The following is a 27,412-nucleotide window of genomic DNA, read 5'->3' on the forward strand; positions in this document are numbered from 1 at the left end:
AATTGGAACCAATAATACAATTAAACAGGGAAAAGGAACAGAACTACCACCATCTGGCGGCCCAAAAAGGAAGACAGAAAACAGGAACAGAAACCTGACAGTACCTCAAATTTCCACAAGCTCCAGTTTTTGGATATCCTCGTATTGTAAGAAAGGGCAAAGAAGTATTGCATTCTTTACAAGCAATGAACTATAGATTGATTCTTTCTTAGAAACCAACAGAACTAAACACACAACAGTCAAAGTAGAGTATGTGCCTTAAACTCTGCTGTGGTCCAATGCGCAAGAGCAAATTTTGGGGTTGGGAATAAGTTGGCCTTATTTCTGATTTATTTGTTGTTGCTTTCATTTTTCTAAAGAAAATGCCTTGACAATAAAATGAAACCTCTCAATTTTGTGCCATAAAATTGGTGGTTCAGTTGATCCACCTCATTTTCCACACTAAAAGATGAAAAGAAATGTTTTATTTTTTGTTTATTTGGTTGTTTAAACAATTTATATTGTATTATTATTATTATTATTATTATTATTATTATTATTATTATTATTATAAACTCAGAGTGAGTCTGTTGCTCAATCTTACTCACACCCATATACCTGCAAATACAGAGTATAATTAAAAATATTATTCATATTCCATGATGAACTATTTCTCTATCACAACTTTAGGTTTTACATGGTCCAGTAACACATACCCAATTTATAAAATATTACAAATAGTCAGTTTATACTATGGGAAAGACAAATGCAGGAAATGGTTTAATTACAAATATTTTTCCCAGTGTTGCATCAGAACAAGTAAAATAGTTCATTTTTAAACATATTCAAAAATATTCATTATCTTCAATATCTATGGGGTTTTAAAGAATTTATCTAAAAATCTCAAATACCACATTTTTTGGATAAAATAAATATTTAAGTTGTTTTTCATGTACGTTTCATACATTTAATAAATATGTCAGTGTCTCACATTTGGTTTAATATTTCAAACATTTATGGAAGTATTTCACATATTTATACATATATTTTGCATTGAAAAAATATTATATGCCTTTAGATGAGTGGTAACCAACCCTGTTCCAGGAGATCTACCGTCCTGTAGGGTTTCACTCCAACCCCGACAAAGCATGCCTCATTCAACTGCTAATTTATGGGGGGGGGGGGAATGAAATTCAGTACTGATTTTTAATTAAAAATCACACTAGAACATGGCCATTTTCATTTCATGTCCTCAAGAGGCTAAGCGAACAGAAGGAAAATAAGCAGCTGAGTGGCGTTTCAGGATCAAGGAAGAGCAAGCTGGGCATATATAGATTAATGCGTGTATGACGCTGTCCAGAAGAGACTATGGTGGTGGATAGTCAGTCTATTTTCTCTGTGGTATGTATGTAGGTGGCTGAGAGCTGTTATGTCTGTAAATGTGTCCCGTTACCATTAATTTGGGATGTTCTGCTTGTTCTTCTGTACCCGGAACATAGTGAACTATACTGAACTTCCTAAAATAGCTAAATAAATAAATAAATATTCAAAACCACTGTGTTTGGGTTTAAAATGTTATCGCCTTTGAACAGTGGCGACATTTTCTCACATTTTTTTCTAGATTAGAAAAGAAAATCTCTGAGGACATATGGCATGAGAAAAGTAGCATTATGACTTTTTTGTTTTGTTGTTTGTTTAGCCAGAAGATGGCAGTAGGCTATATGACAAAACGGCAAGATAATTCCTAGGCAGGGGCAGGGTTCATGTAGAATGTCATGATATTAAACAGACGTTCTGGTGTCTTACGATTTTTATATTAGGTAGGGTAACTCAAGGTTTCAGTTTTTTTATTCGTAACGTCGCATGGGCATCCTACTTTTTGGCCATACAGTAGCAGCCTTAAAAATAGGCACCTTCTGTAATGCTCGCCTGCATTATAATGTTATGCTTATAACATTCCGCAATGGCCTGCAAATTAGTAGTAGCCAAATGCAGGTAGTAGGCTAATACGATACCCTTGCTTGATTACCTGCAGCTAAAGCTACAGTAGAGCAGTAGCCTGCTGGGTACACGGTTGGCCAGAAAGTGATATGCTGGGTCTATATTAGGCTACGTTAATCGCTCAATTATGCGAAACGTTGATTAGATCATGAATTCGTAAATACAATTTATAGCCTAGTTCTTGGTGGTACGCTGCAGCCTATAACATGCAGTGAGGGGGCATGTTTTATAGCCATACAATTTATAGCCTTGTTCTCTGTGGTGAGCTACAGGCTATACCATGTAGAGAGAGGGCAGGTTTTGCCAGAATAATAGGGAAGTTTGAGCTAACGACACGTGTGAGCGCAGCAAACGGAAAAGTTTTCAATCGGTCACCACTGCACCAGCTAAGACTCCGCGAAGGGACTTCTGCCTTCGTGAATGCACTGAATGTCTTTTCTGTATTACTTAAAGTGGAAAGAAAGAATGCAGACGTTGATCTTTATCGTTTTCATAATCGGTCACAGTCAGTCTGATGAAAGCCAACCGTTAGATGGAAATGTCAATAACTTTGCTGTTGTAAACGGTGCGGTTTACGTCGCCACGGATGACAAACTCTACCAGATGGACAGAAACCTTACCGTTGAAATAAGAAAGGACACGGCGCAACCTAACAGGGTGCAGATGTTGGTGCCATTTGGAAAGAACAACACGTTGATCACCTGTGGAACCTATGACTGTGGGTACTGTGATGTGCTAGATTTGAAAAATATTTCAAAAACTGTACATACAGAACAAATCGCTGTAGCTTCAGTCCATCCCAATGAATCATCCTTCGCTTTCCTGGTCGACATCGGAGAGAGAACAAATAACACATACCTTCTGTCCGGAGCGGTGCCACAATTGCGTAACTGCGTGGCCGATATTTTTTTCATAACTCTTAGAAACACAAATGATTCCCAGGACCGTGGAATATTCTCAGCGTCTGAAGATGAATATGGTACACCCCAGATCAGAAGTAGATCAGCGCAGTGGGTGGATTTGGACTTTGTGGATGGCTTCCCGTGGAAGAACCACTTTTATATATTAATTAATTTCAACATAAGGAGTCCTCAATCACGAGTTCGACTACTGACTATTAAGAGAGGAAATAAAAAGAGAGATACACTGCAATCCTTCAGAGGTACAACCCTCCAGTGCTGCGGGAGCAAATACTACACACGACTAGCCTCATCGGCAGTGGTTGGAGGTTCCCCTCTTCTTTGGGCAGGTATCTTCAAAGTCGGTAACTCGCTCGACCCGGAGAGTACAGCACTAGCCATTTTTAATATCACTCCAAGAGACTCTCCTGGACGGGAGGATCCGGATTTTAGGGCGGAACCGTCCTCTAGTACAAATAAGGTTAGTAGAAGCTATAAATTCCTGAAAACGATCGTATCACGGCACTGTAATGTATGGAGGTCTAATATGGTAGGCTAAACCCACTAGGTCTAAATATATAAGCGCATGAGCCCTGACAAAAATGTTATGTTCCTTTATGCATATATTTTAATGAAGTACAACAAAAACGGATCAGCAGTCCCTTTAATTTTTTTTTTTTTTTACAGGATTCAAAAGAACAGTGATATTAATCATTTCTAGGCTACGTGGTGGGGTCCATATGGTAGCTATGTAGTGAGTAGCCTACATCAAAAACTACCACAGAATTTACAATATGCCACTACTACAGCATTTCACGTGTAAGGGATGATCCCCGACCATATCCAGAACAGCGGTCATTATGCATAAATATTTGACTTCAGGGAGTCTGAATTCTCAATCAGAATCGAGCATTCAACAAAGCCATGTAATGTTAATTAATTATGATGTTTCTAAACGAAATATATGAAATCATTAATGATCATCAAAATTGTTATTTGGATTCACATCTTTAAGAGCCTATTGAAGGGCAGTCCCATGTCTCACACTCATGTAGCCTTATTGCTGACTACCCTTCTACGTGTATGCCAATATAACGTTTTCTCCAGGAAGAGTCAGAAACCAAAGAGTCAGAAACCGTCGCACCATTGGCCGTTTACAAGTACCGGTCGATGACGTCAGTGGCCACCGTGACTGCCAGTTCCTGGCTGGTGTTCTTTATCGGGACAGCAGATGGGCAGCTAATCAAGGTCGGTGTGGCCAACAGTAATTCACAACGTTTACGCGGGCATCTTTTCTACATTAGATGTTTACCAATGCATGCAGAGTCCTATCCGCATGAATTGAACTGTTTCCTGCAGTGTAAATCATGTAGCTGTTAATAGAAGCATCTTTGGTGCGTGCATTAACATTGCTGAAAATCATCTCAAAATATTTTTGGAACATCCCAACCTTGTTCCTGGAGATCTACCATCCTGTGTTTTCATTTTATCCCTAATTTGTATGCACTTGTAACGGCACCAAGGTACGTTTACCTATGAAACTCCACAGACCCAGCTTAGACACAAAGATGAAACACTGTGTGAAGCCTCTTTTGTTTCAGATTTCAATGGACAAGGCCATGAAACCAACCTGTCCTATCGTCCTGTACAAATCTGGCGACGACCGTCCTGTGCATTCCAAAATGATTTTGGACCCCGTAGACAAGAAGCACATCTACTTGGCATTGGGAAATCAGGTGCCTTATGATCACGTTTTGATCCCTTTTGTCGTGTGGTTTAAAGTTGTGCTTGTAGTAATGGGCACAGCTGACTAACTGTGTAACGCAGATGAAGCGGGTGGCCGTGGCTCAGTGCTGGAGGTACAGCAGCATGAGGGACTGCTGGTTTTCCCATGATCCCTTCTGTGGCTGGTGTTCTTCTCAGAGCAGGTCAGTCTTATCGCTCCTCCTAATTTCATTTTCATGTATTCATTTGGCAGGTGTCTCGTCGTTTTTACGGCAGGGCACGGCGCTAGCTTTAGCTTAAGCGCATCAGCGCGGTGCTCCTCCTTTGAATTACTGAAGGGCAGGTCACGACTGCACGTTTGCACTTTCTGTGTGAGGGACCTAACAGGTGTGCAGTCCTCAGGTGTGAGGGGCACAGCTCAGGGAGGCAGTCTCCAGTGTAAAAAGAAATGTGGACTGGTTCAGTTAAAAAAAGGACCATCTTTGGACCATGGTTTCATGTGAAATGACTAGTGGTAGCAGTAGCACTGTTATCAGGAACATTGTTGAAGGCTCAGTAATGTGTTGCTGTGCTTTTCACACATTTCCAGTCAATGTCCATCAGCGTTCACCAGCTCGCTGTGCTGCACGACCCGCCTGCCTTCACCTGTGCTCATTACTTTGCTGTCCCCATCACCCCAGGTGCACATTTCATGACGAGTGCCTCACGTCAACATGGATCTCCATTCCTGACGGTTCGCTGCAGGAACGAATGATTTCCTTCTGCGCGGAGGAAACGCCATCTCGCGAGGTAGAGGACATTACTCGGAGAGGTTTTACACCGAACTGTGCTCCACTTCGGTCAAACTAATACTGCACTTCCCTCCTCTCAGAAGGTCATATTGAATGTGACAGCTCACCTGAAGGTGGTAGCTACAGGAAGTCCCGCCTTCTCTTGCGCCTTCACCACTGAGCGTGGGGAGAGTCTGTGTGCCGGGTCTGGTGATACCGCGGCATTCCCCAGCTGCTCCTGCGTCTTCCTCAGGGACAAGTTTCCTGCAGGTCAGTGGCCCTTTTTCACCACCTACCTCTCTACCCCTCCTTCACCTCCCATCTCCACCTCTACCCTCTCCTTCACCTCCCATCTCCCCTTTTCCCTACTGCCTCAGTTTGTGTGGTGCATTGAATTCATTTACTTTTGCAGGCCTGGGTGTAACAGTGAAGATCACTATTGACAACCAGATAGTCTCTGAATCCTGGAATTTGAAGAACTGCTCTCTCATCCAAGGAGGTCCCACGTCTGCCCTGTTAGTGGATCTAAGTTATAATAGTTAAAAAGATAATTCACTTTCTGGGGCTCTATGATACTATTTCAGTATTACAGAAAAATGAACATGTATGTATTCACATTGTCCACAGGTGCTCAGAGTGTGTGGCAGCTGGCTGCCTGTGGTCTTTCACACAACACACTTGCTCCTGGATGCCTTGGTCCTCACACGAGAGTTACACACAGGTAAGTGTCATTCCAGTCTCAACATAGGTAAGACACCCACATCGAACTGAGGCTTCGCAACACATGCATGAATCGCCGTTGGTAGGAGTAGGTGTTTGTGCGCATGAGTGATTCTCCTTGCTGCTCCTACCTCTCATCATTAGCTGTTTCACCATTGTGTTGTGTCTATATTTTGTATATTTTTCTGTCAATAGTCAACATCATGCACACATGTTGATTTTCACAGATTATAAAAATGATCTCACCCCTAGAGTGAGCCACTGTACTCAGTAATCCTGATATCCAGCATATGCATCATTACTGGATAACTATGTACCAGATTTAATTTACATCCCCAAGCACAGAATAGTATCTTTGCTTTGTTATATATCTATTGTTAAATGTTTCTTCCTGCAGGGCACATGTCAGAACTACTCTTCTGGACTGAATATCTCTGTAAGTCAAACTGTCTTTTCACCCTATTTGAACCGTATTTTTTTGAGGGTGGATTTTTATGTGCTGAAGAATCTAGAGGAAGTGAAAATGAGAACTGGTCCTTCCTCTTAAAGCTACAAGCCCTCAAAAAAAAAACTAGTGTAGCAGTGACCAGAATTTGCCAGAGGAAAAGTCTGTTCAAAAATTTAAACTTTTAATATTATCTTAGTATGTGTCGTTTATTATACTTAAACTTGAAAAATATAGTACTAGATATTTTATGTTTTTAAATAATATATGTTTAAATTTTGTTGTAAACTTTGCATGAATATTTCTACACTTTTCCAAGTATGTAGGAATATACAGGGCAAGGACATACATGTTCAAGCTGATCGTAAAATTTAGAACAGTAAGATACATTAGACTGCTCAATTATGCAGATATGAACTAATACATAGAGGAAGGTGTATTTATTTTCCCTTGTTTAACACAAATTCTCATTATTTCTTCATTTTTGTTTAATGTTTATGTTACATTTAATACATATTACGCTTATTCTGCCAAAAACAAATGCAAAATATGGCATTAATCATCAAAATCTGTTAATAAATGTAGTATTTTCTTATTTTGTACCAGTATCTATATATATTATATCATATATATATATATATATATATACACATATACACACACACATACACACAGCATGTGGCTTTCAGTTGTGAATGGAGCATTTGTTTTACATACATTTTGGCCAGGGGGCAATCAGGATATGATCAAGTGCCTTGTGTGGATGTTGCCTTTTAATAATTCTGTTTATTCACGGTTTAATAAGATTTTAGCCATTAATCCTAACCATTAAAATGTATCTTTTTGGAAATGTCATCACCAGCAAGACAACTGTATCATAATCTCTTCATCCCAGACTTGCCTTTCAGTTAGGCCACGAAAGGTTCTTTTAATAATGCTTAGTTTGCCTTTAAAATGTGCTTTGCACATTTCCCATGCTCAGGGCAAACAGATCACATGGTTTTATGGGGATGAGAGATGTAATTTTATGCTTAATCATAGGTGTCTGTCTCTGTCGTTTCTAGAAACCAGAAATTTACTCAATAACACCAAGTGAAATATCCTTCTATGGAAAAAACAATGCAACCATCACAGGGAAAAACCTTGATCATGTGACTAAACTACATATCCGTGGAGACATGGGCTGCAATCAGATGGAGTGAGTGACACAGGTCTTTCCTTGTATTTTCTGTAGTGTCCTGAAGAATCAGAACCTGTATATTCACTGGAAAGCTTACATGTTAGTTGTCATGGTAATCAGCTTGAGATGGTTTTCATTCATTTACCTGACGTGTGGAAGACACATGATGTGATGCTCCAGTCTTTTTGGAGAATATGATCGGCTCTCTCTCTTTGATAGTGACCTCCAATCTGACCAGTTCTTCATGCTCTGTTTCTATTGGTGTGAGTAAAAAGTGGGCGGGCCTAACCCGCATGTGTTCTACGCGCAGGGTTCCATTCCACAGCCGCTCCAGTGACAGGCTGACGCTGCATGTTCCGGGTGGGAGCAAGGGCCGAATGACTGTTTGTGTAGAACTCCCGGACGGGACGTGTTATGGGTCGGCCGAAATCACCTACAGATCCCTACCGTCCTGCACTGGGCTGTCGCCGGACTCCAGCTGGGCCAGGTGAGACCCAACCACCCCCCCGCCACCCCCCCAGTTCAGAGGTCGAATTTAAAATAAAAAAATTTAGATATATTTTTTATGGGCATTTCAGCTTCATTGGATAGTGCAGTGTAGTGAGACAGGAAGAATGGTGAGCGAGCGAGAGAAAAAGAGAGAGAGAGAGAGAGAGGGAGGGAGGGAGGTCACACGGTCAGATTCAAACCGCTGCCGCATCCACTAGGCACCCCGAGGGGGGGAGGGGAGGAATTAACCACTGAGAGTTCCTGTTTTCATTTTATTCTTCAGCCTTTCTGTTTCTTTAAATTGCCAAATGACTCAGGCAGTGGTTTGACCTCTCACCGTTAGAATTCTCCTCAGCCTATTGGTCAGGAACTCCCAAGGACCAGAGGTAGTTCAGCAGGCTTGGCGTGTGCCAGGTCCACATTTGCTCGTCCTTTCATCCGACTCATTTTGCTGCGTTCCCTTTTAGCGTGGCACACAGCGTAAGAGCTGTCCGTGCATCCGTTTCCTCTCCACTCACACTTCATGTCCTCGTTAAAGCTTCCTTCTCTGTTGGAGGTATTGCAGACCTGTCTAGCTTTGTATCTGTGGTAACTGCCTTTTTGTGCTATAATTGAGTCACATGAAAGACAGTATGGGCTTTATCATTACCTTTCATTTATTGTCATAAATAAAATTGGTTGTGTTTTCCTGGGGTCTTCATAGAAGCACTGATGCACTTATAATACTTTGGTATTGTGGAAATCGGAAGGCTAGGGTAAGAGGTCATACATTTGGTTTAGCCCCAGGTAGCTCAGTATTTCTAGCCACCTGCTCACTCTTCAGCACATGATGGCTCAAAGGAATGTACGTTAATCCCATCCATGACAACCACCTATGTTCCTACACTGCATTGGTGAAACTATTTTTTGGGAAGCTAGAAAAGGCCGCAAGGCTCCACCTGCAGTGGCAATAGAGACCTGGACCTACCATTAAAACCCATGAAAACCACGAAGACACATGAGAACCATGAGAACAAAACCAAGAAAGGTGAAAACCAAACCATGAAAATTACCTTTGCTTTCACGCCTACTCCTGCCTTCCATGTTCACTACTGAGTCGCTCGAGGGAATCCGTTACATCTGCAGCCAGAAAAGAGAAAAACTCATGGGAAAGGAAAAATAAGCTTTCTGGGTTCCCCTCTTGTGATTGGTTGTTTTTCTTTCATTTTTCTTTTTTTCTTTTTGCATTCGATAGTGGGGGGAGAGCAGTCAGTGTCCTGGGCACAAACCTGCAGTTTGTGGACGAGATAGAGCATTTGGACCCCCCACAGACGCTTGGTGTTCATTTCAGCTCTTCGGTGAGGGCCTCTCATCATCGTCACCCCATTACAGCCTGCTTCTCACAGTCTTCCACTTATTGCTTTCGTCGTTCTTTTACGCACCCCTTTGACAAGATTTACATATCCAGTTCCCCATCCAGTCTCATTGTCAGCCTTCACAGTACTTCTCAGATAACATTAGTTATTAGCATTGCTCAGAAATGATAAAAAAAAGATCATATCCTCATTCAGTGAAATACATTTCTACATTATGAATGCACACGAGTTTTGGCTCTCATGGTTAGTCATTTTCAGTGATGATAACATGCCAGTCTAGTCCAGTGTGAGCTGAGATTTGGTTTCTGTCTGCATTTTCACAGCATTTCCCTAGCTCCCCACATTCCCTCGAAGCACATTTTTGAAATGAAAATTTTATTAAAACGGGTTTTAAATCACGTAAACACTGCCATCTCACTCTTTAGTGTCTCCCAGGATTGGCCTTAATGTATCCATCTGACGTCCCACCACAACCATACAACAGTCAAAACAGAGCCAAAGCACCTGCCGCATCTTTGCCACGATGACCTATCATTCTGAGCACTGTTTGCTGGTGCTTGAAATTTGTATCTTTTCAGAATCTCCAGTATTACACTCCTTCTGTTGGAACGGGAACGAGAAGAAATGTCACCGTCAGACTGAAGGTTGCAAATGAAACGATTGCATGTGCGACCCTCACCTACCACCCAGATCCAGAGTTCATCCGCTTCACTACATCACCATCCGGAGATGATTTGCGCATCACTGTTGAGGTAAAACACCATTTATTCAGATGTTCAGTTGTTCAGTTTAAGGTCGGGATTCAGTCAGGTTTTGTCCTTAACTTTGACAATTAACATTAACAATTAAAAGTATGAATTTAGTTCTTCACAAACAAGTTTGGCGAATTCACGAATCACAAAAACTTGCCCAACTGAGTTTGTGGAGAAAAACAGTAATGTTCACTGATCACTTGTGAGTCAAGTGAAGGACAAATACTGATTGAATGGAGGCCTATGTAAGGCAGGCTTATTAAAAAGAATCCTACCATTCATTTTAATACAGATTTACTTTGCAAAATGTGAAATGCACATAAAAATTATGCCAGCAGATGTGTGTATCTGATACATCCATCCATCCATTATCTATACCTGCTTGTGCTGGGCAGGGTCGTGGGAGTATCTGATACAGCTTAACTGAAGTATATTTTTTTATCCCAGAAGTTTTACTGTCTCTTAATGATGTTCCTCTTTTTAACTTTAAGGTTCTCTCTCTCTCTCTTTTTCTGTGTTCCAGAAAAAAGTGGACAAACTGAACATATCCAGGGAGGAGCTGAATATATACGCGCTGGAGGGTGATGTAGAACACAAATGTCAGCTGGATAAAATTGAACCAAGTCACTCTTCAGGGATGGATTCCATTGACTGTGAAATACACAACAAGGCTAATGCCAAGATAGAGTCAGTGAAGGTGAGTCATATTTTTCATAGTCATAATTTTGAAGCTTGTCACATATTTTATTATTTTCTTTTAAATCTTTTTCTTTTCCCCAGCACTTATTGTATCTTGTATCATTATCTTGATGTTGTAGCTTGTTTGACTAGTTTGACTTAGCTTAGGTTAGGTCAGAGTAATGTTTACTGTGTGAACTGGACTTAATGTGTTCATGGCTATGAATAACCGTTACAAAATGAGTATTGTACTTTATCGGACCTGTGTTTTGTAGTTGTTCCAATGACCTTCAGTCTTACTGTACATCATTTTGGATAAAAGTGCCAAATAAATGTAATGTAATGCAATTTAAATATTTGACTCACAGTAAATTGCAACTGAGTTAGCAATGGAAATGTTTAGAACATGTTAAAGGTACACTTGTATCTGTTATGTCTGTTTCAGATATATTTGGGAAATCATCAATTTGAAGTAAAAGAGCCACAAAAGACGTTGTACTTGATTGTATTGGTCATCTGTATCATCGTTTTGATTTTTCCTGGTGAGTATTGTGAATATGCGCCAGTGATGCACTCTCTAGAAAACAAAAGATGGATGAACCATTTTCACAGAGGATTTGATTTTCCCACTTTTGCCTGGAAAACAGAAGGACCGCAGTGTTAAAAGTCAAATGACAGACTTACTGTATGAGCCTATGAGGTTGGGTCTTGCATTTAAATATACAATTGTTATTATTGTGTGTTATGTGTTATTGTCATCTCTGTTACTAGCCACGCCAAGGCTACATTTAACGTATCATCTCATTATAGTTTTTGGTAGCCTTCACAAAGTGTTTGAAGAATTGTGTGTGTGTGTGTGTGTGCGCGTGTGTGTTTGTGTGTCTATTACATTGTTATTTTTAGTTTGAATCTGTTGTGCAAAACAAAATGCTCCTTCGTGAAAAATGTTACTGTTTGGGGAAAATAAAGTGCTGCTAACTCATATTTTACCGGTGTCAGCTGTTGGATGCACCGCGTGGATTTACCGCTCGAAACAGAGGAAACTGTCGGAACGAATGAACGAATATGTGGAGCTGCTGGAGTGCGACATCAGAAAAGAGATTCGGCAAGGTCAGTTGCCATGGAAACGCCGCGACCTGTAACGAACCACGCGTTGCCCAGTCTCACCGCTGCCTGTGACCCAGGCCTCTGCATTGCGATTCCCCTAGTGGAGAACAATATCTATATTCTACATGAAGAAGGATCATTTCAACTCTTTTTGAGGCTCGGCTTGGTGAAATCACCTTCTTTGGCAAACGTTCTGCTGCACAAACACTGGCGTGTGTTTATTACACTTGTCAAACTAAACCGAAATGTAGAAGAACAGACTGTGAACACCACATCGTTATTAATGCTTAATCTGTTCTTGCTCAAATTTTTTCCCACAAGCAGTAAAAAGATGCCTATCTGCCTGGAATTGTTTGTCATTGTTGTTTCCAGTACTGAAGTCTAAGTTCAGAACTTACAGAGCTGACAGGCAGTTTGTGTTCCAGCTTAACGTTTTGTCATGAATAACAATGTTATAATAACATAATTTATGCTCTTCCTCAATGTTCTGTAGGCTTTGTAGATATGCAGACACAAAAAATGGATTTGACAGAAAATGTTGGAGTGATCCCTTTCTTAGACTACAAGCATTTCGCTTCTAGAATCTTCTTCCCTGATGTAAGTAAGAGAATTATTTCAGGTGGAGTGCACCATACTCAGGAAACTGATACAGTAGTGATGTGCCATTGATGAAAATGTTTTTATGGTTTTTTTTTTTCAGCAGGTAACTATGAGTGGTTTCCTTAAAGACCTGGACCAGGTGAGCTCAGTTCCAAACATGCTCTTCTGGCCTCACCATGCAGCACACAGATCCATTTCTGATGAATGGCTGCTATCCTTTTCTGCTTATTTCTCACATATTATTATTATTATTATTATTATTATTTGGCAGATTTTTAAAGGCGTTCAGTTGACCAATTTACCCGGATTTTAGGACTTAAACATTTTTAAGTTAAATAAATGCTGAGCCTGTTCATTTCAGGCTACTGGTATTAGGCTTGTGTTTGTACCTGTTATCAGGCCGCTGGTATTACGCTTGTGTTTGTACCTGTATCAGGCCGCTGGTATTAGGCTTGTGTTTGTACCTGTATCAGGCTGCTGGTATTAAGCTTGTGTTTGTACCTGTATGTGGCTGCTGGTGTTTGTACCTGTATCAGGCTGCTGGTGTTTGTACCTGTATGAGGCTGCTGGTGTTTGTACCTGTATCAGGCTGCTGGTGTTTGTACCTGTATTAGGCTGCTGGTGTTTGTACCTGTATCAGGCTGCTGGTGTTTGTACCTGTATTAGGCTGCTGGTGTTTGTACCTGTATCAGGCTGCTGGTGTTTGTACCTGTATCAGGCTGCTGGTGTTTGTACCTGTATCAGGCTGCTGGTGTTTGTACCTGTATCAGGCTGCTGGTACTAAGCTTGCGTTTGTACCCTGTCTTTCTGTAAGGCCTCAGAGAATGCACAGATGGACAGGAGGTGTGAGGCTTTGTCTGCCCTAATCCGGAACCGGCTCTTCCTCACCTCCTTTGTCCACGCCCTGGAGGAACAGAAACACTTCAGCATTAATGATAAGTGAGTCACCAATCAGGGTCACTCACAGTATATGAGGATGCTGATTAACGGATGTGTAAATTAGGTTAGATAATACCGAATAGTCTGTTTTACTGACATCTGTGTTACAGAATTGCTTTCTCTCAATATAAATATCACACAACAATGCAGATGATACAAATAATAAAATTATTGATGTAAAGATGATGGACAAATTGCATAGGTTATGTACACCATATGCCACCCACCCCCATTAAGGGGGTGGAGCAATTGAGGTAGAGTTTGTTCAGCTGTAGAATAGAGGCCAGATTGAATATGTTTCAGATTGGTGGGGGGGGGGCTTTCAGTAGCTTCAACTTTTCAGATGTGGGGTAGTAGCTGGCTTTTTGTCAGCCATGGTGTAAGGGGGTAGAGTAACTGGTGCTGCAGCCTGTCAGGTGTGGTCTAGGGGGTAGAGTAACTGTGGTGTAGCCTGGCTGGTGTGGTCTAGGGGGTAGAGTAACTGTGGTGTAGCCTGGCTGGTGTGGTGCAGGGAGGTAAAGTTACTGTGGTGTAGCCTCCAACGTGAAGGTGCTAATGGTGGAGTAAAACCACATCTGTTTGGCCCAGGTGCCACGTGGCCTCCTTGCTGACCCTGGCCCTGCACAGTGACCTCCCCTACCTGACCGAGGTGATGGAGGTCCTCCTCCGGGCCCTCATGGACCAGTACAGCAACACCCAACCCAAACTCATGCTGCGGAGCACCAAGTCCATCGTGGAGAAGCTCCTGACCAACTGGATGTCCATCTGCCTTTACGGCTTCCTGCGGGTCAGTCTCTCTCTCTCTCTCTCTCTCTCTGCACTTCATTTTCATTTAGAACTAGGCGGCCACGACTTTGAAATGACACTGCAGCTGTGAGGTTGTGAATGTGCTATTTGAATCTATATGTGAAACCTCAAAATCAGTGAACTTCTCTCATCAGCAAGGGTTTGTTACATGCAGTCTTCTACACCAGTTCCCTCTGTTACGTGCCAGGTTTTTTCTCCCGGTCTCATTATCCCGTCAAGTCTGCTACAGGTCACTCCGCAATTGGTGAGGCGGAGGAAGAGTGTGTTGTTTTCCCCCCAATCCTCTTCTACGGACCTGCCTGGCGGCCAATGAGGAACCAACCCACACCTATATATAGCTAATATTGTCAGTTACCCTGGAGTGACTTGGATTTGAATTTTAGTTCACTTCTGTATTGACTCTGTGCTATTTTTGACTTCTGTGTATCGACCGTATTTCCTGAATAGACTTCGGGTTTGGGTTCACGTCTCTGGTTTGGTTGCTGGTTTTGTGTTGGGTTAGGAGTGTGATTTTTTTCTAAGAACTGTCACTGTTAGTTCCACTTGTGTATATATATAGTTAAGGGCGTGTACCACCCTTGTATGTTTTTGTTCAGTTTAGAATAGTCAGTATATAGTTAGGTTCGGAAAATTTTCGGGTTTCAGTTAGTTAGGTTCTTTCATTTCTAGAATTGTTAGTAGCTTATATTTTTGTTTTGGTTATTGTCTTTTGTTTGGTACCTCCCAGTGTTTCCCCTCCTGTTTGTTCGTTGTATATTAAAATAATTGTGTAAATAAAATTAATCATTAATGATCATTCATTTTGTTACTCCCCTGTACCCCTAGACCATCTTGGGGACGTAACCCCTCTCTCTCTCTCTCTTGATCAGGAGCATTTGTTATAATTTTTTTGTTTCTTCCCAGGAGTCTGTGGGGCAGCCCCTGTTCCTGCTGGTGTCGGCGCTGAACCAGCAGATCTCCCGGGGTCCCGTGGACTCGGTGACGGAGAAGGCGCTATACACGCTGAACGAGGACTGGCTGCTGTGGCAGGCGCAGGACTTCAGCGCCCTGGTACGAGGGCCACGCCCGCTTCTTCATTCCGTTTGTCTTCTTTCTTTCTGCTTCCTGGTGCGTAGACCACAGACCACGGAGTTCTCCCTGTAGCGTTCTGACATTGACAATGTAGTTTACACCCATTTCTTGGGTGGGTCATGTAACCTTCTTGCTCAACTAGCACTAGTTTTCCTCGGCAGTAAGTTGACGGGCTCTTTCTGTGCCGCACGTGTGTGACGTCAAGTAGACCAATCCCTGATCAATTTCGCCGCCAGAAGGGGAGAAGGCAAGAGATGCTAACTGCCGGTGCCTCTACTGGTTAGCATTCTGGAACCAGAATCTGCCAGAGACTGTTAGCTGTTAGCTGTGTTAGCTGTCCCGTGAGTCAGGGCCGGGACAGGGCGGCGTTAATGCTGGGCCTTAATAGAGAGGCAGGGCCCCCCGGTGAAGAGGCCGCAAAGAACAAAACAAAAAGCAGCAGGCTGTTGGCATTCTTTTGAAACCCAAAATTATCTAACCTCACGCAGACAATGTGCACATGCACTCGTACATACACGCATAGACACAACAGACGTGCAACGCGCACACACACACACACACACACACACACACACTTATAACTTCCAACCACCTCGTGCTAAGGTGGGCTGCAGGGAGCCTGTGGTGTTTGTTTGACAATGCTCTTGTCTGGGTGGAGGCAGGGCACCGTGAGCATTGCTGAGTTTTGTTGAGGTGAGAGAACTGCCAGCTTAGTCTAGCTTTCCAGAGCCTGCGCTTACATAATCTAGCCACTTCCTCTTTTTGCCGTGAAACGCAACAAATAAATGTAAGCATCGCTTTTTACACTGTATGAAATGGTACACTGTTTCACTTCTGTGTCCATTTATCCAAGCGTGACTGTAGCCATTTGGCAAAGTGGCACTTTTGATAATATGGTGTAGTACGCGGAATTATTTGCATGTTTATTTTTGTTATGATACTGCTTGAAGATGCAGTTACTGCTCAAAGTTTTAGTTTGCCGTTTTTTTTTTTCAAACCAATTCTATTTTCCCTGGTGGAGAGTAGAAAGAGAGTTAGCAGCTGCTAACTGCTGTTAGGAGTCTGCCTGTCTTTTTAAGGATTGTTCTAGCTTTCTTTAAAAAGAAAAAAACACTGTTGTTGACAGGAAGTGGATGTATCTTTTCACTTCGTGGCACCCTGCCTATTACATATAGTATATAATTAGGCTGGGCTCTTTTGAATAATTGTCAGAAATAAGAGAATCATTATGAAACTTTTTTTAAATGAATTTTAAAAAGAGACACAGTCAGTTTTGAACACCTTTACATCATCATTGAAATAAGACACAATAATGTATACTGGCACAGGTGAACACCATATTAAAATGCCCCTTTCCTCCTGGATTAACTGTGTCAGAACTGTAGACCTCAGGGTTTTTCCTTTGAGCACGCTTAATTAATCTGGGGAATGAAAGCATTTCACTGCAATAAACTCACCTTTCACTTCCTTACGATGAGCACAGACAACTAACCCTGTAGCCTTGTGTGGTGCTGTGCTTAACTTTTGTTACAAAATGACTCACCAGCTCAATGGCATATGCTGTCCCTTATGTGGCTACTGCCCAATGCGGATATGGATTTTATTCTTATATTGTGATCTGGTTTTAAGTAAGCACAGGTTTATTCGGCAGATTAAAGCAAATGCCTCCTGTAAGACATCGACTGTTTTGAACACCTTTACATCATCATTGAAATATCATCATTGAAATTTGTCTTGAAAAGTAAAAAAAAAAAAAAAAAAAAGAAGGTTCTGGAGAAGTTCTTCTTTTCTGCATGCAGTCACGCTGCAAAAGTGTGTTCGTCGCTGGAAATCGTGAACATCTTATGTTTCGTTTTTAGCAGTCCTCGGCTGAACGAGGGCGACACCAAGTATGCACAAGTTCTCAAAAAAGGGAACTGATCATATCCTGTGCACAGTAATGCCAGTACATTTTGCCTATTCTGGTAATGCAGTTGTTTTTACCACTGTACGAGATGAATATGTTAAATACCAGGGAGAAAATATGACTGAATTCAGACGAGGGCCTGGACCCCAGACATCTCTGTGCAAATATACGCTACATGGCCAAACGTATGTGGGCACCTGACATACGGACAGACAAGATCTCATCCAAAATTATGGGTGTTAATATGGAATTGGTCCACCCTTTGCTGTTATAACAACCTTCTGGGATGGCTTTACAGTAGATGTCGGAGCATTGCTGCAGGGATTTGCTTCCACTCAGCCAGAAGAGCATTAGTGAGGCCGGGTGCTGATTGGGCGATTAGGCCCGACTCGCAGTTTGCTTTATAATTGAGCCCAATGGTTTTGGATGGGGTTGAGGTCAGGACTCTGTGCATGCCAGTCAAGCTCTTCCACACATTGATCCCAACAAAACCATTTTTATATGGACCTCACTGTGTGTATGGGGCCCTTGCCATGCTGAATCAGGAAAGGACCTTGATCAAACTGTTGCCAGTTGGAAGCACAGAACCGTCCAGAATGTCACTGCATTAAGATTTGCCTTCACTGGAACTAAGGGGCCCAAAACCTTACAAACCGCCTCAGACCAAGGGGTGTCCAGATACTTTTGGACATATAGTCTATCTGCTGTATATAAAAAGCCTGTCGCAGAACCTTCAAGTTTGCTGCTTGCGGTTTGTTGCTGTGATGTCACTGTGTCATTTCCTGGCCATTGCCCTTGTGACCCTACAGAAGTTGAATGTGTCCTTCGACGTGGTGTCGGTGGGGGAGGGCAGCTCCCCCCTGGAGGTCAGCGTGCTGGACTGCGACACGGTGGAGCAGGCGAAGGAGAAAATTCTAGGGGCCTTCAAGAGCAAGTTTGGCTTCCCCTACAGTGGGCAGCTCCCAGACATTGACATTGGTGAGCATGCCCTTTCTGAAACTTCGCCTGCTGGATTTAATTAGTGGGTGGGTCTAGGTAATAGTGAGTGGGCCAGATTATTTAAGATTGAGATAGTGTCGCATTCACTTAAACAGGACAATACACTGGTTGCGTTGAAGTAATAACATCATATTTCATAAACAGTGTGCAGTCATTAGGCCGACTTCACAAAGTTAGAGTAATATTCACGTCACAGTTACAGTTGCTTTTCCACATTTGCAATACTACACTGGATCAGTATTTTGGGCCAGTGATATAATTGGGTTGCCCAGGCCCACAGTGCTACAACGTGCCACCGCCACTGGTCTTAACATCTTCTGAGCTTCACACAAGAAAAAGGGTCTGATTTGTTCAATAATGCAGGAACTGTGTGCTTACACAGTCAGGCGGTTGTCTGGCGCGCTGTCCACTTATTACTTCCCCTGTTAAAAGACAATATTCCCGCTCTCGTGTTGCTACTGCGGTACAGAAATGTGGTGAAAGCAAAAGACCGGACATCTATTGGTTCCCTAAACTCTTCTCTTCGTTCTCATTTCAGCATATGAGAAAGGAGGCCAGTCTGTCCTGCTACAGGAAGTGGATCAGAGTTCAGAGGTCATGGGTTCCGTGACCATGCTCAACACCCTCAGGCACTACCAGGTGAAGGAGATCGTGCAAGCCAACCCAACCCAACCCGGCCAAATAAGGCCTTCTGTGTTCTCTTCTCTTCTCGACGACAGTGGTTTTATGACCTAATTTCACACATGTTCAAGTGCAGCAACAAAAGCGGAAGGAGTGTTCTGTCTGTTACGCTGTTAACAATGTCAAAATCCTTTTTTGCACTTTCGTTAAAGAATGTTACTGTAGCAACTTGCTGAACTTAGCCTTCAGAAACATTGCAGAAGCTTCAAGTGCTGTACAGTGCTTTCTGCTGGTTCAAAATCCATTCAAGGAGCACCCCCCCCCCCCCCACACACACACACACACACACCACCACAGTGTGATTTCTAGCCTAGATATTGGATCCTTTCAAAGGCCTGATTTTTAACCGAAATGTTCATGTCCCAAGACCAAGTAAGGGCAGGACTAGATAAGGATAGGACCAGGATTAGATTAAAACTTTAAACCACATTATACTTATACTTATATTAAACCTCAATCCAAAGCATCACTGTACTTTTTACTCTCCTTTTCCAATAGCCTTTTTCCAAAGAACTCTATGTCCAAGAAGCAGAGATACAGATGGATGCATTGAGGGATGGCTTGGTTGATTGTTTGACTGATTGACTGGTTGATTGCCTGGCCGATTACTTGGAAGATCTATGTTTCCATACTGCTGGTCTGTTTTGCAGATTCCCGATGGAGCCTCTGTCAAAGTCATCACAAAACAAGCCCACGCCCCTTTGAGCACACAAGTCAGTTTGAAGGGTGAGTCGTGGCCTCTTCACAGACATCACAAACACAAGGTTTCTTTTTTCCATAGGGTGAGTGATATCTGATGAGACCCAATGAAGCCGGTGATAGGATGTGGTTATTTGGGTTTTTAGAGATACTTCCCCTTCGCTTGAGGGCAATGGCTACTGCACAGACTGAACCTGGTGTACCCCTGAGCAGACGTTTTAACCTGACCCACTTTGGTGTAATAGCCACATGTACACAAACTGTGCTCTGCACAGGATGCCCGTGTGATTGCACCTGTCAGGCTAATAAATGATGGCATTTGGAAACTATGACAGTTTAAAACAACTGGAAATGTCTTGGACTCCTCCCCTGGTATTGAATCTGTTGTGTGTGTGTGTGTGTCGGGATAAATTTGAAAAGCAATGAAAAACATGCTATCGAATCAGCCTCCTGGGTGTTGAGACCAGTTAAAGCGCTGGTCGTTTTTTGTGGGGAACAGTCTTCAGTCTTGACTGTCGGTATTAAGCGTTCAAGCACTGGTGGGTGGGTGGGGGGGGGGGTAGAGGTTGCAGTGTGTTTCTCCTTGCACTCCGATGCATCGTAAGAGGCGTCAAGGGTCTACGCTCATTAAATGTTTTCCCTCAGGAGTGCCGTGCGTTAAATGTCTGTGTCCACACGCCGGATAAAACTCGTTTGGAACATTTGCAGCGGTCCGGCAGTTGCAGACGGTGTCATTTCACCACCCTGTGAGTCTCGGAGGGAAAAGTAATCCTAAACCATGTGCGGTGTTTTGTGTGTTGCAGATGATAGGAACTACTCCATTAAGTACTTCCACTTGGTAAGCTGCACCATGACTCTCTCTAGTTTTTTTTTCATAATATAATTAATCAACAAGAAATGAAAATGGCTTTGGAAACGGTTCTTCAGTAGGTGGGGCGGCAGCTGATCTTTGTTCCTTGATGCGTTCTGTCACAGATCGATCCTGATATTGATTGTGCCCAGGGAGGGAATCCAGAGAGGAAGAAGCTGAAGCTCAAAGAGATCTATCTGACAAAACTGCTCTCCACCAAGGTACAGACGCTTAGACCTACTGTCCACAAAAGTACAGACACCTAAAACTGTTGTCCACAAAAGCACAGACACCTAAAACTGCTGTCCACACAGGTACAGACGCTTAGAACTGCTGTCCACACAGGTACAGACGCTTAGAACTGCTGTCCATACAGGTACAGACGCTTAGAACTGCTGTCCACAAAAGTACAGACACCTAAAACTGCTGTAACTTGTGGAGACTACAACCTACAAATTTGTGTGTGCGTGTGTGTGAATGAGAGGGAAAGGGAAATACAAAGCAAGAGAAAGACAAAAAAATATATATCAAATAAAATCTTTTTTTCTTGCAGTCCTCTCATTTTTATTTTGATAAAGTGAGAGCACTTGTAAGGCAGTTGGTGAACGTGTGATGGAGTTATGAAGTCGCTTTCAAAGCTCCCACTGAGAATCTCCATGGTTACCTCAATTAATTCATTCATTGTATTTGTATAGCGCTTTTCTGAACTTCCGAACGCTCAAAGTGCTTTACAGTGATGAGGGAGAACTCGCCTCACCCACCACCAATGTGTAGCACCCACCTGGGTGCGCCAGAAAGCTCACCACACATTAGCGAAGGTGGAGAGGGAGAGAATATTTTTGTAGCCAATTAAATCAGGGGATGATTTTGGTGGCAAGTTTGCGAGAGCAAGATCTGGGATTTGGCCAGGACAACGGAGAACCCCCTACTCTTTGCGATGAGTGTCACGGGATCTTTAGTGACCACAGTTGAGGCAGGAAATCGGTTTAACGTTACGTCTCCCCCGAAAGACGCCTCATACCCCTCGTAACGTCTCATGCCTCACTCCTCAGGTGGCCGTGCACTCCTACGTGGAGAAGCTGTTCAGGACGATTTGGGGCACCGCCAACAGCAGAGTCCCGCCCGCAGTCAAGTACTTCTTCGACTTCCTGGACGCTCAGGGAGAGAGCAAGAAAATCAGCGACCCGGATGTGCTCCACATCTGGAAAACCAACAGGTGCCTGACGTCGCTTTTCTCAGTCCCCACTGCGAGCCATACTCACTCACAACATCAGTTTCAGGCTCTAATGTGCATAGCAATAATAATAATAATAATAATATTACGTTTATATGACTGCATTACAGGTATTTAGCGGGGACTCTTATCCTGAGCAACCTGTGCATAGCTTCTGCATATTTACATAATATCCATATTATTCAGGTGGAGATATATTGAAGCAATTTGGGTTAAGTACCCAAGGGTATGTTGTGAACATAAAAGTACAGATAAGTGAAGTTTGCTCTCCTATCTCTCATCCTCCCTGGGGTCCTCCACCTTCCCAGCCTGCCCCTGCGCTTCTGGGTGAACATTCTGAAGAACCCCCAGTTTGTGTTCGACATGGAGAAGACGCCGCTTCTGGACAGCTGTCTGTCCGTCATTGCCCAGGCCTTCATGGACTCCTTCTCATTGGCCGAGCAGCAGCTGGACAAGGTAACCCGTACCTGAGCCTTACGTGAAGCCCCTGTCACAAAAATCATTCCGCTAGGACACATGTATTTATCATGGGGTGAAACTGGGCCGGTCCTACTGTAAGATTACTTAATAAATGGGCCTGTCCAGTCACAGGATCCAATTAGAAATTTAGACATTTCTCTGAAGAAACCGGAGGCAGTGGGATATCACCAGTTCACAGAACATTAAAAAGCCTAATCAGATCAGTCAGTTTCAGTAAATCCTCCCTGAGGTGAAATAAATGACATCCAGTCCAATTGGTGGCTGATACAGAAAATGAGAGAAGCTGACCCTGCTTAAAAATTTTTTTAAAAAGGGGATTTCTGTTACAAGCCTTACAACATACTCTTTAAATTTCCAATAAGCTATACTAACCGAAGATTTCAACGCGTCACTTCCAGCATTCTCCCACCAACAAACTCCTCTATGCCAAAGACATCCCCCAGTACAAGCTGGAGGTGAAGGCCTACTACAAGCAAGTGGGAGATCTGCCTGGGTTTTCCAGCGAAGATTTCAAGGCTTTCCTGCAGGAAGAATCAGAGGTAAAGTTGACAGACTGACCGATTCTCGCCTGCTTATTGAAGAACTGTCGTAATCTATGTGTGTGGTTGGGAGCAGACCTGGGTCAAATGCGCATTTGTTTTGGATTCAAATACTTTTCTATGCTTTACTGATCTTGTCTGGTGTATTGGAACCAATTAAATACACCAGAAAAAGTGTAAACCCTGGTCATGTTGGCAGGTTCAGATACACCAGGCAAGATCAATAGAGCACAGAAAAGAATTTGAATCCAAAACAAATACGTATTTGACCCAGGTCTGGTTGGAAGCGTGAACATGAATTTGACATCGAGATAACGGGACAGTAAGAGATACTGTAGGTGGTGAGAGCTTTTTTCCTGCTGACCGCTTTGCTTTGCTTTTTTTCAGAAACACGAAAATGAATTCAACGAAACGGCCGCACTGCAAGAAATCTACAAGTACTTGCATCAGAACTTCAACGCGGTAGGCTTTCGTTTTGTGATTCAGAAGGACCGACCTCATGTTCACCCAGACCATTCCTGTCCCATTTGTAGAATAAACATCGTCACGCATTTCAACGCGATGGTAACTGCCCACGCCGTCGGGGTGAAAACGGTTGCATCGTCCGTTGCGTTATTCTCCAGGAGTCAGAGCACGCGCCTGTCGCAGAAGCAGTGGTCTGACTCCCTAGTTCACTCTTCTCTGGCGAGAACAAGTCGTCAGAGGGCTTCTATTTGGAAGGAAGAAAAATTCTGCGTTCGGTACTTTCCACTTTCCACTCTCGTGGAAATGTCGCAAGCGTTTTTTTTTCCTGCTTTGAGGGCTGAGGGCTGTTGCAAACGCTGTGTGCACATTTCCCGAACAGAGCAGTCATGATTTCATTGTCTCTGTTCAGTTTTTGAATAGTTCAATAGATATCACAATATTCAATTACTAACATAGTATAACAGTCATGAATAATTACTTGTGTAGTACTGGTGCAAATACGGCTACCATGCATCACCTAGGTGGGTGCTACACATTGGTGGTAGCACTGTAACACACTTTGCGTGTGAGAAAAGTGCTATATAAATGCAGGCCATTATTAATTCATTAATTCAGCCTGGCAGTTATACATCACAGCCTCACTCTTGCGGAACATGGCAATTTGTGGCAGCTGCCTTGCATGATAATAATAGAATCAAACACCTAATAATGGGAAGAATCAGAAAGTAGACTGTTGCTATTTGAATTGTCAGAATTCCATGGGTACATAACAGCCAATCAGAAGCCTGAAACAATGTGTGTGGTCAGACAAGCATACCAAGGCCAGACAAAACGTATCAATGTGATAATGCATTTGGAGCTCTGTGTGAGCATACCCTGTCACTGGAGACCTTGAGCCTCACTAGGGCAAGGCTGAGAGCTTTGTCTGGCTCAGTCCTTTTTTAGATAGAAAGGCATTTGTTACCGTTTTACACAGACTGAAGGAAAATGTCAGACTTTTCGATGACAGGAAGATGGTTCATCCACTGCAGAAAGACACAGTAATCTTTGGTGACTCGTGTCATCTATTACATCCGCAGGTAGAGGAGAAGCTGGTACAGAATGGGGCTTCCAGTGAGCTGAAGGAGAAGCTGCAGCAGGTCAAGGATTTGTTCACCAATGACAAGAGCTGTTCCTGGGACTGACCTCCCTCCTGCCGCACACGCCCAAGAGACATGTTTATTGGCCGGAAGGGCTGTTCCTGGGATCGACCTCCCTCCTGCCGCATAGACCCAACAGACATGTTTATTGGCTGGAAGAGCTGTTTCTTGGATCAAAGTTCTTCCCTCACCGTCACACAGCTCAAGCAGGTGATGGACCCAGGCTGCCGGGCTCTTCTATGGCCACTATGGAAGCCAGGCCGGCTGCCTCCAGTCAGCAGCCCTGAGGAAACTCAGACTGAAAACTTTTAAGCACACGGCTGATCTCACATTTCAGGGCAGAGGGCAGACAGTTGCTGTTGTTATTCCTCAGGTTAAAGGTCTTCGTGCCTTATGCACTTTGGGGTCCCACGCTAATGGGTATTCCTCACCTGCATGAATTATTGAAAGAATGTTCCGCAGGCTTCTTTGAACAGACTAGCAAAATCACAATGCACTAACCATGGCCACGTGTTTGGCCGTCCTGTTTTACCTCATACATCTTCACTTTGGCATTTGCTTCTGTAAAACAGTCACAACTGATCAGTTAAAACAGGTTAACAGCCCCAATTAAAGGGTAGTTTTGTGATTTAGGATAAACTGTGATCTACCATAATCAAAAAATACTCTCTCATCGCTACTTCTAGGGAACGTCTGTGAGGAACATATGTTGTCTTATAAAAGGTCAAGTTAATTAGCTCATGCCTTATAGTCAGTGACCCCCTGCGGAAAGCAATGGCTCTTAAGTCTGGTGGTTTCTGCACAAAGCCAGTAAGCAGTCAGGCTGCGTCAGGCTTACCCATTCGGAGCTTATCTTCATTTCTGTGGTGTAAAACAGGCTGAGGTGCTTCAGATACACAAGCATTCCATCAGCTGCAATGTCGAATGCATCTTGTTTCAGTGATTTTGCTGTTAAATATGCTGTTAAAGTGCTACGCTCCACCGGGCCAATCAGTGTAGCCTGACGTGTTTCAGTGCTTGGGTACTTACATGTGCAATATAGGCTTGCACGACTGTGAAAGAGTACATTAATGCTACAGCATAGCAGTTATGCATGTTTTTTTTAAATGAATTTTGCTGGAGAAAGTTATTCACAGGTTACTGTTTATATCTAACTGAACACATGCTACTGCTCTGGAAGGTTTATTTGGTGATATACCTAATGTACATGCAAATTTACTTACTTCGTATTTTAATAATACTTTATTAAATACTGTGTGTCTCTTGCTGATATTTTAACAACAAACAGGAAGATTTAAAAAATGAGAAACAGGTCAGTAAGCAGGATCTTATTTTAAACTGGTTTCTTGGGTGTAATGACACTTTCAAAACGTAACGCCAACTGCCTGCTAGAACTGCCGTTCCGCTTTTTACAGCACAAGCAAAAGAGCGTGTTCTTTGAAAAGCTCAGTGTTGAGTAGGCTCAAATCCTTTCTCTAGTGAAATGAGTTTCAAAACGCCTCTGCAAAACCGTACGGGGTAGAATCACGATGAGCCGAACGATGAGTAGCGGCTTTTCTATTTGCGAAGTGTGTGCTGACCCCAAGCCCGTTAGGGCATTTGAAGCCTGGAAGAAGCAATCTTGTGAGGAAATGCGTATTAGAGCAAAGGCAGTGGCAACTCGCGCTTTGCGTGGACTTATTCATGGTTTTTCGGTTTGCACTGTGAGGACCTTGCCCAAGCACGGGGAGTTCCCGAATCAGTCCATGTTCAGTGCGTACAGGAAGTATCGAGTTTGGAGGAAGTTATCTTTGAGTGTGAGTGACACAACTAAATTCAAACAATGGACAAATCAAGGTTAAATATATCCAGGGGTGTGAATTTTTTCTTCTACAATTTCTACAGATTAGCATGTTGTCTCCTTGGAAGCCAAAAAAAGACCATGCTAAATTAAAAGTGAACTGTTATAAATGCAAGCAAAGGATAAGTATTTAAAAAGGCTATTAGTGGAGTTTTGCTGGTTGCAAAAAACCTAAGGCCCAGACCTAGCCAAGCCACAAATGTACACACACACATTCTACATTATGAGCCTGGAAATGACTGATTAATAATTGATGGAGCAGTCCCAGATGCCCGTTAGCCGTGGTCCCTGAAATATGGTCAGACCCTAACAGTCTGTATGTTGCTGCTTGAACTTCGCTTTGCCTGAGTTTTTCTATTAACTGTTCAGTGCCCTAACCGACTTTAGGGTGTAAGTGTGCCAAATAATAAAATGGAGTGACTGAACTCAACTCTTCTTAAACCAGAAGGCCTTGGCTGCTGACACTTTGATTTTACTTTGATTAAAACCATCATTCAACAAACCAACAGCAAGTGAGGAAATTCTGTATAGTGGTTACGATGAAATATAAATATATTTTACCTTAAAAGTAAGGATTACTTTCTGTCTCAAACTATTTTGGTTGATCATTTTTCACCTTTAAAGCGATACTTCAAATCTTATGTGAACTGCAGTGACCAAGCTGAATCAAATGACACCATCTAACCTCAAAATGCAGAACAAATAAATACACTCACTGTGAAAGATAAAAAATAGAATTTTAATGCACGAATAGTGTACAAAAGACTATAAATCATTAGGTGACACAAAAGAGGTCTTATTGTGCCACAGCCCTGGATTGTCTGTTGCTGTTTTTTTGGTCCCCAACGGTTTGGTCACATTAAGGGTGATAACACGGGCGTGTCGCAAACGAGCTTTCTGCCTGACAGGAAGCGGAGGTTAGAGATGCGAAACTGTGGTTACGAGAGTTCTGCACTGCTATTAGCACCGGTTAAATGTTACTTGGGGGTCAAGAAGAGCTTTAGCGGGGGGGGGGGGCGGCCAAACTTACGTGAAAAGGGCAGCTGTGGCTGCAGGAGTTTGC

The 27,412-nt window shown here is 42.8% G+C and overlaps 1 protein-coding gene across 3 annotated transcripts; it reads left to right on the forward strand.

The window, feature by feature from the left end:
- The first annotated feature begins 2,116 nt into the window (after positions 1-2,116).
- On the forward strand, positions 2,117-26,842 carry plxnc1 (plexin C1). 3 transcript variants are annotated; one of them, XM_035426003.1, is made up of 31 exons: positions 2,117-3,360; positions 3,987-4,127; positions 4,481-4,615; positions 4,707-4,807; positions 5,285-5,393; positions 5,476-5,644; positions 5,787-5,889; positions 6,002-6,095; positions 6,492-6,530; positions 7,604-7,737; positions 8,030-8,206; positions 9,443-9,545; positions 10,142-10,315; positions 10,839-11,012; positions 11,439-11,535; positions 11,993-12,103; positions 12,594-12,697; positions 12,801-12,839; positions 13,515-13,639; positions 14,228-14,426; positions 15,350-15,496; positions 18,233-18,401; positions 18,961-19,061; positions 19,754-19,829; positions 20,606-20,640; positions 20,778-20,873; positions 21,705-21,868; positions 22,195-22,342; positions 22,765-22,905; positions 23,293-23,367; positions 24,450-26,842. In XM_035426003.1, the coding sequence occupies exons 1-31, from the start codon at positions 2,410-2,412 to the stop codon at positions 24,552-24,554; spliced, it is 4,536 nt and encodes a 1,511-aa protein (XP_035281894.1). In that variant the 5' UTR covers positions 2,117-2,409; the 3' UTR covers positions 24,555-26,842. The 3 variants fall into 3 exon arrangements, with proteins under 3 accessions (XP_035281894.1, XP_035281895.1, XP_035281896.1); XM_035426004.1 differs by having other exon boundaries at positions 12,804-12,839; XM_035426005.1 differs by having other exon boundaries at positions 4,002-4,127.
- Positions 26,843-27,412: the final 570 nt, after the last annotated feature.

Source organism: Anguilla anguilla, chromosome 7 (genome assembly GCF_013347855.1).
Source record: "Anguilla anguilla isolate fAngAng1 chromosome 7, fAngAng1.pri, whole genome shotgun sequence".
NCBI classification, from domain to species: Eukaryota; Metazoa; Chordata; class Actinopteri; order Anguilliformes; family Anguillidae; genus Anguilla; species Anguilla anguilla.

Bases quoted from the DNA above. Each gene is read 5' to 3' on its own strand.
- plxnc1 (XM_035426003.1), top strand. From the start codon at position 2,410: ATGTCTTTTCTGTATTACTTAAAGTGGAAAGAAAGAATGCAGACGTTG. The intron at 5,890-6,001 runs GTTAGTGGATCT...CATTGTCCACAG, and splicing joins GGAGGTCCCACGTCTGCCCT to GTGCTCAGAGTGTGTGGCAG. The intron at 23,368-24,449 runs GTAGGCTTTCGT...TTACATCCGCAG, and splicing joins TGCATCAGAACTTCAACGCG to GTAGAGGAGAAGCTGGTACA.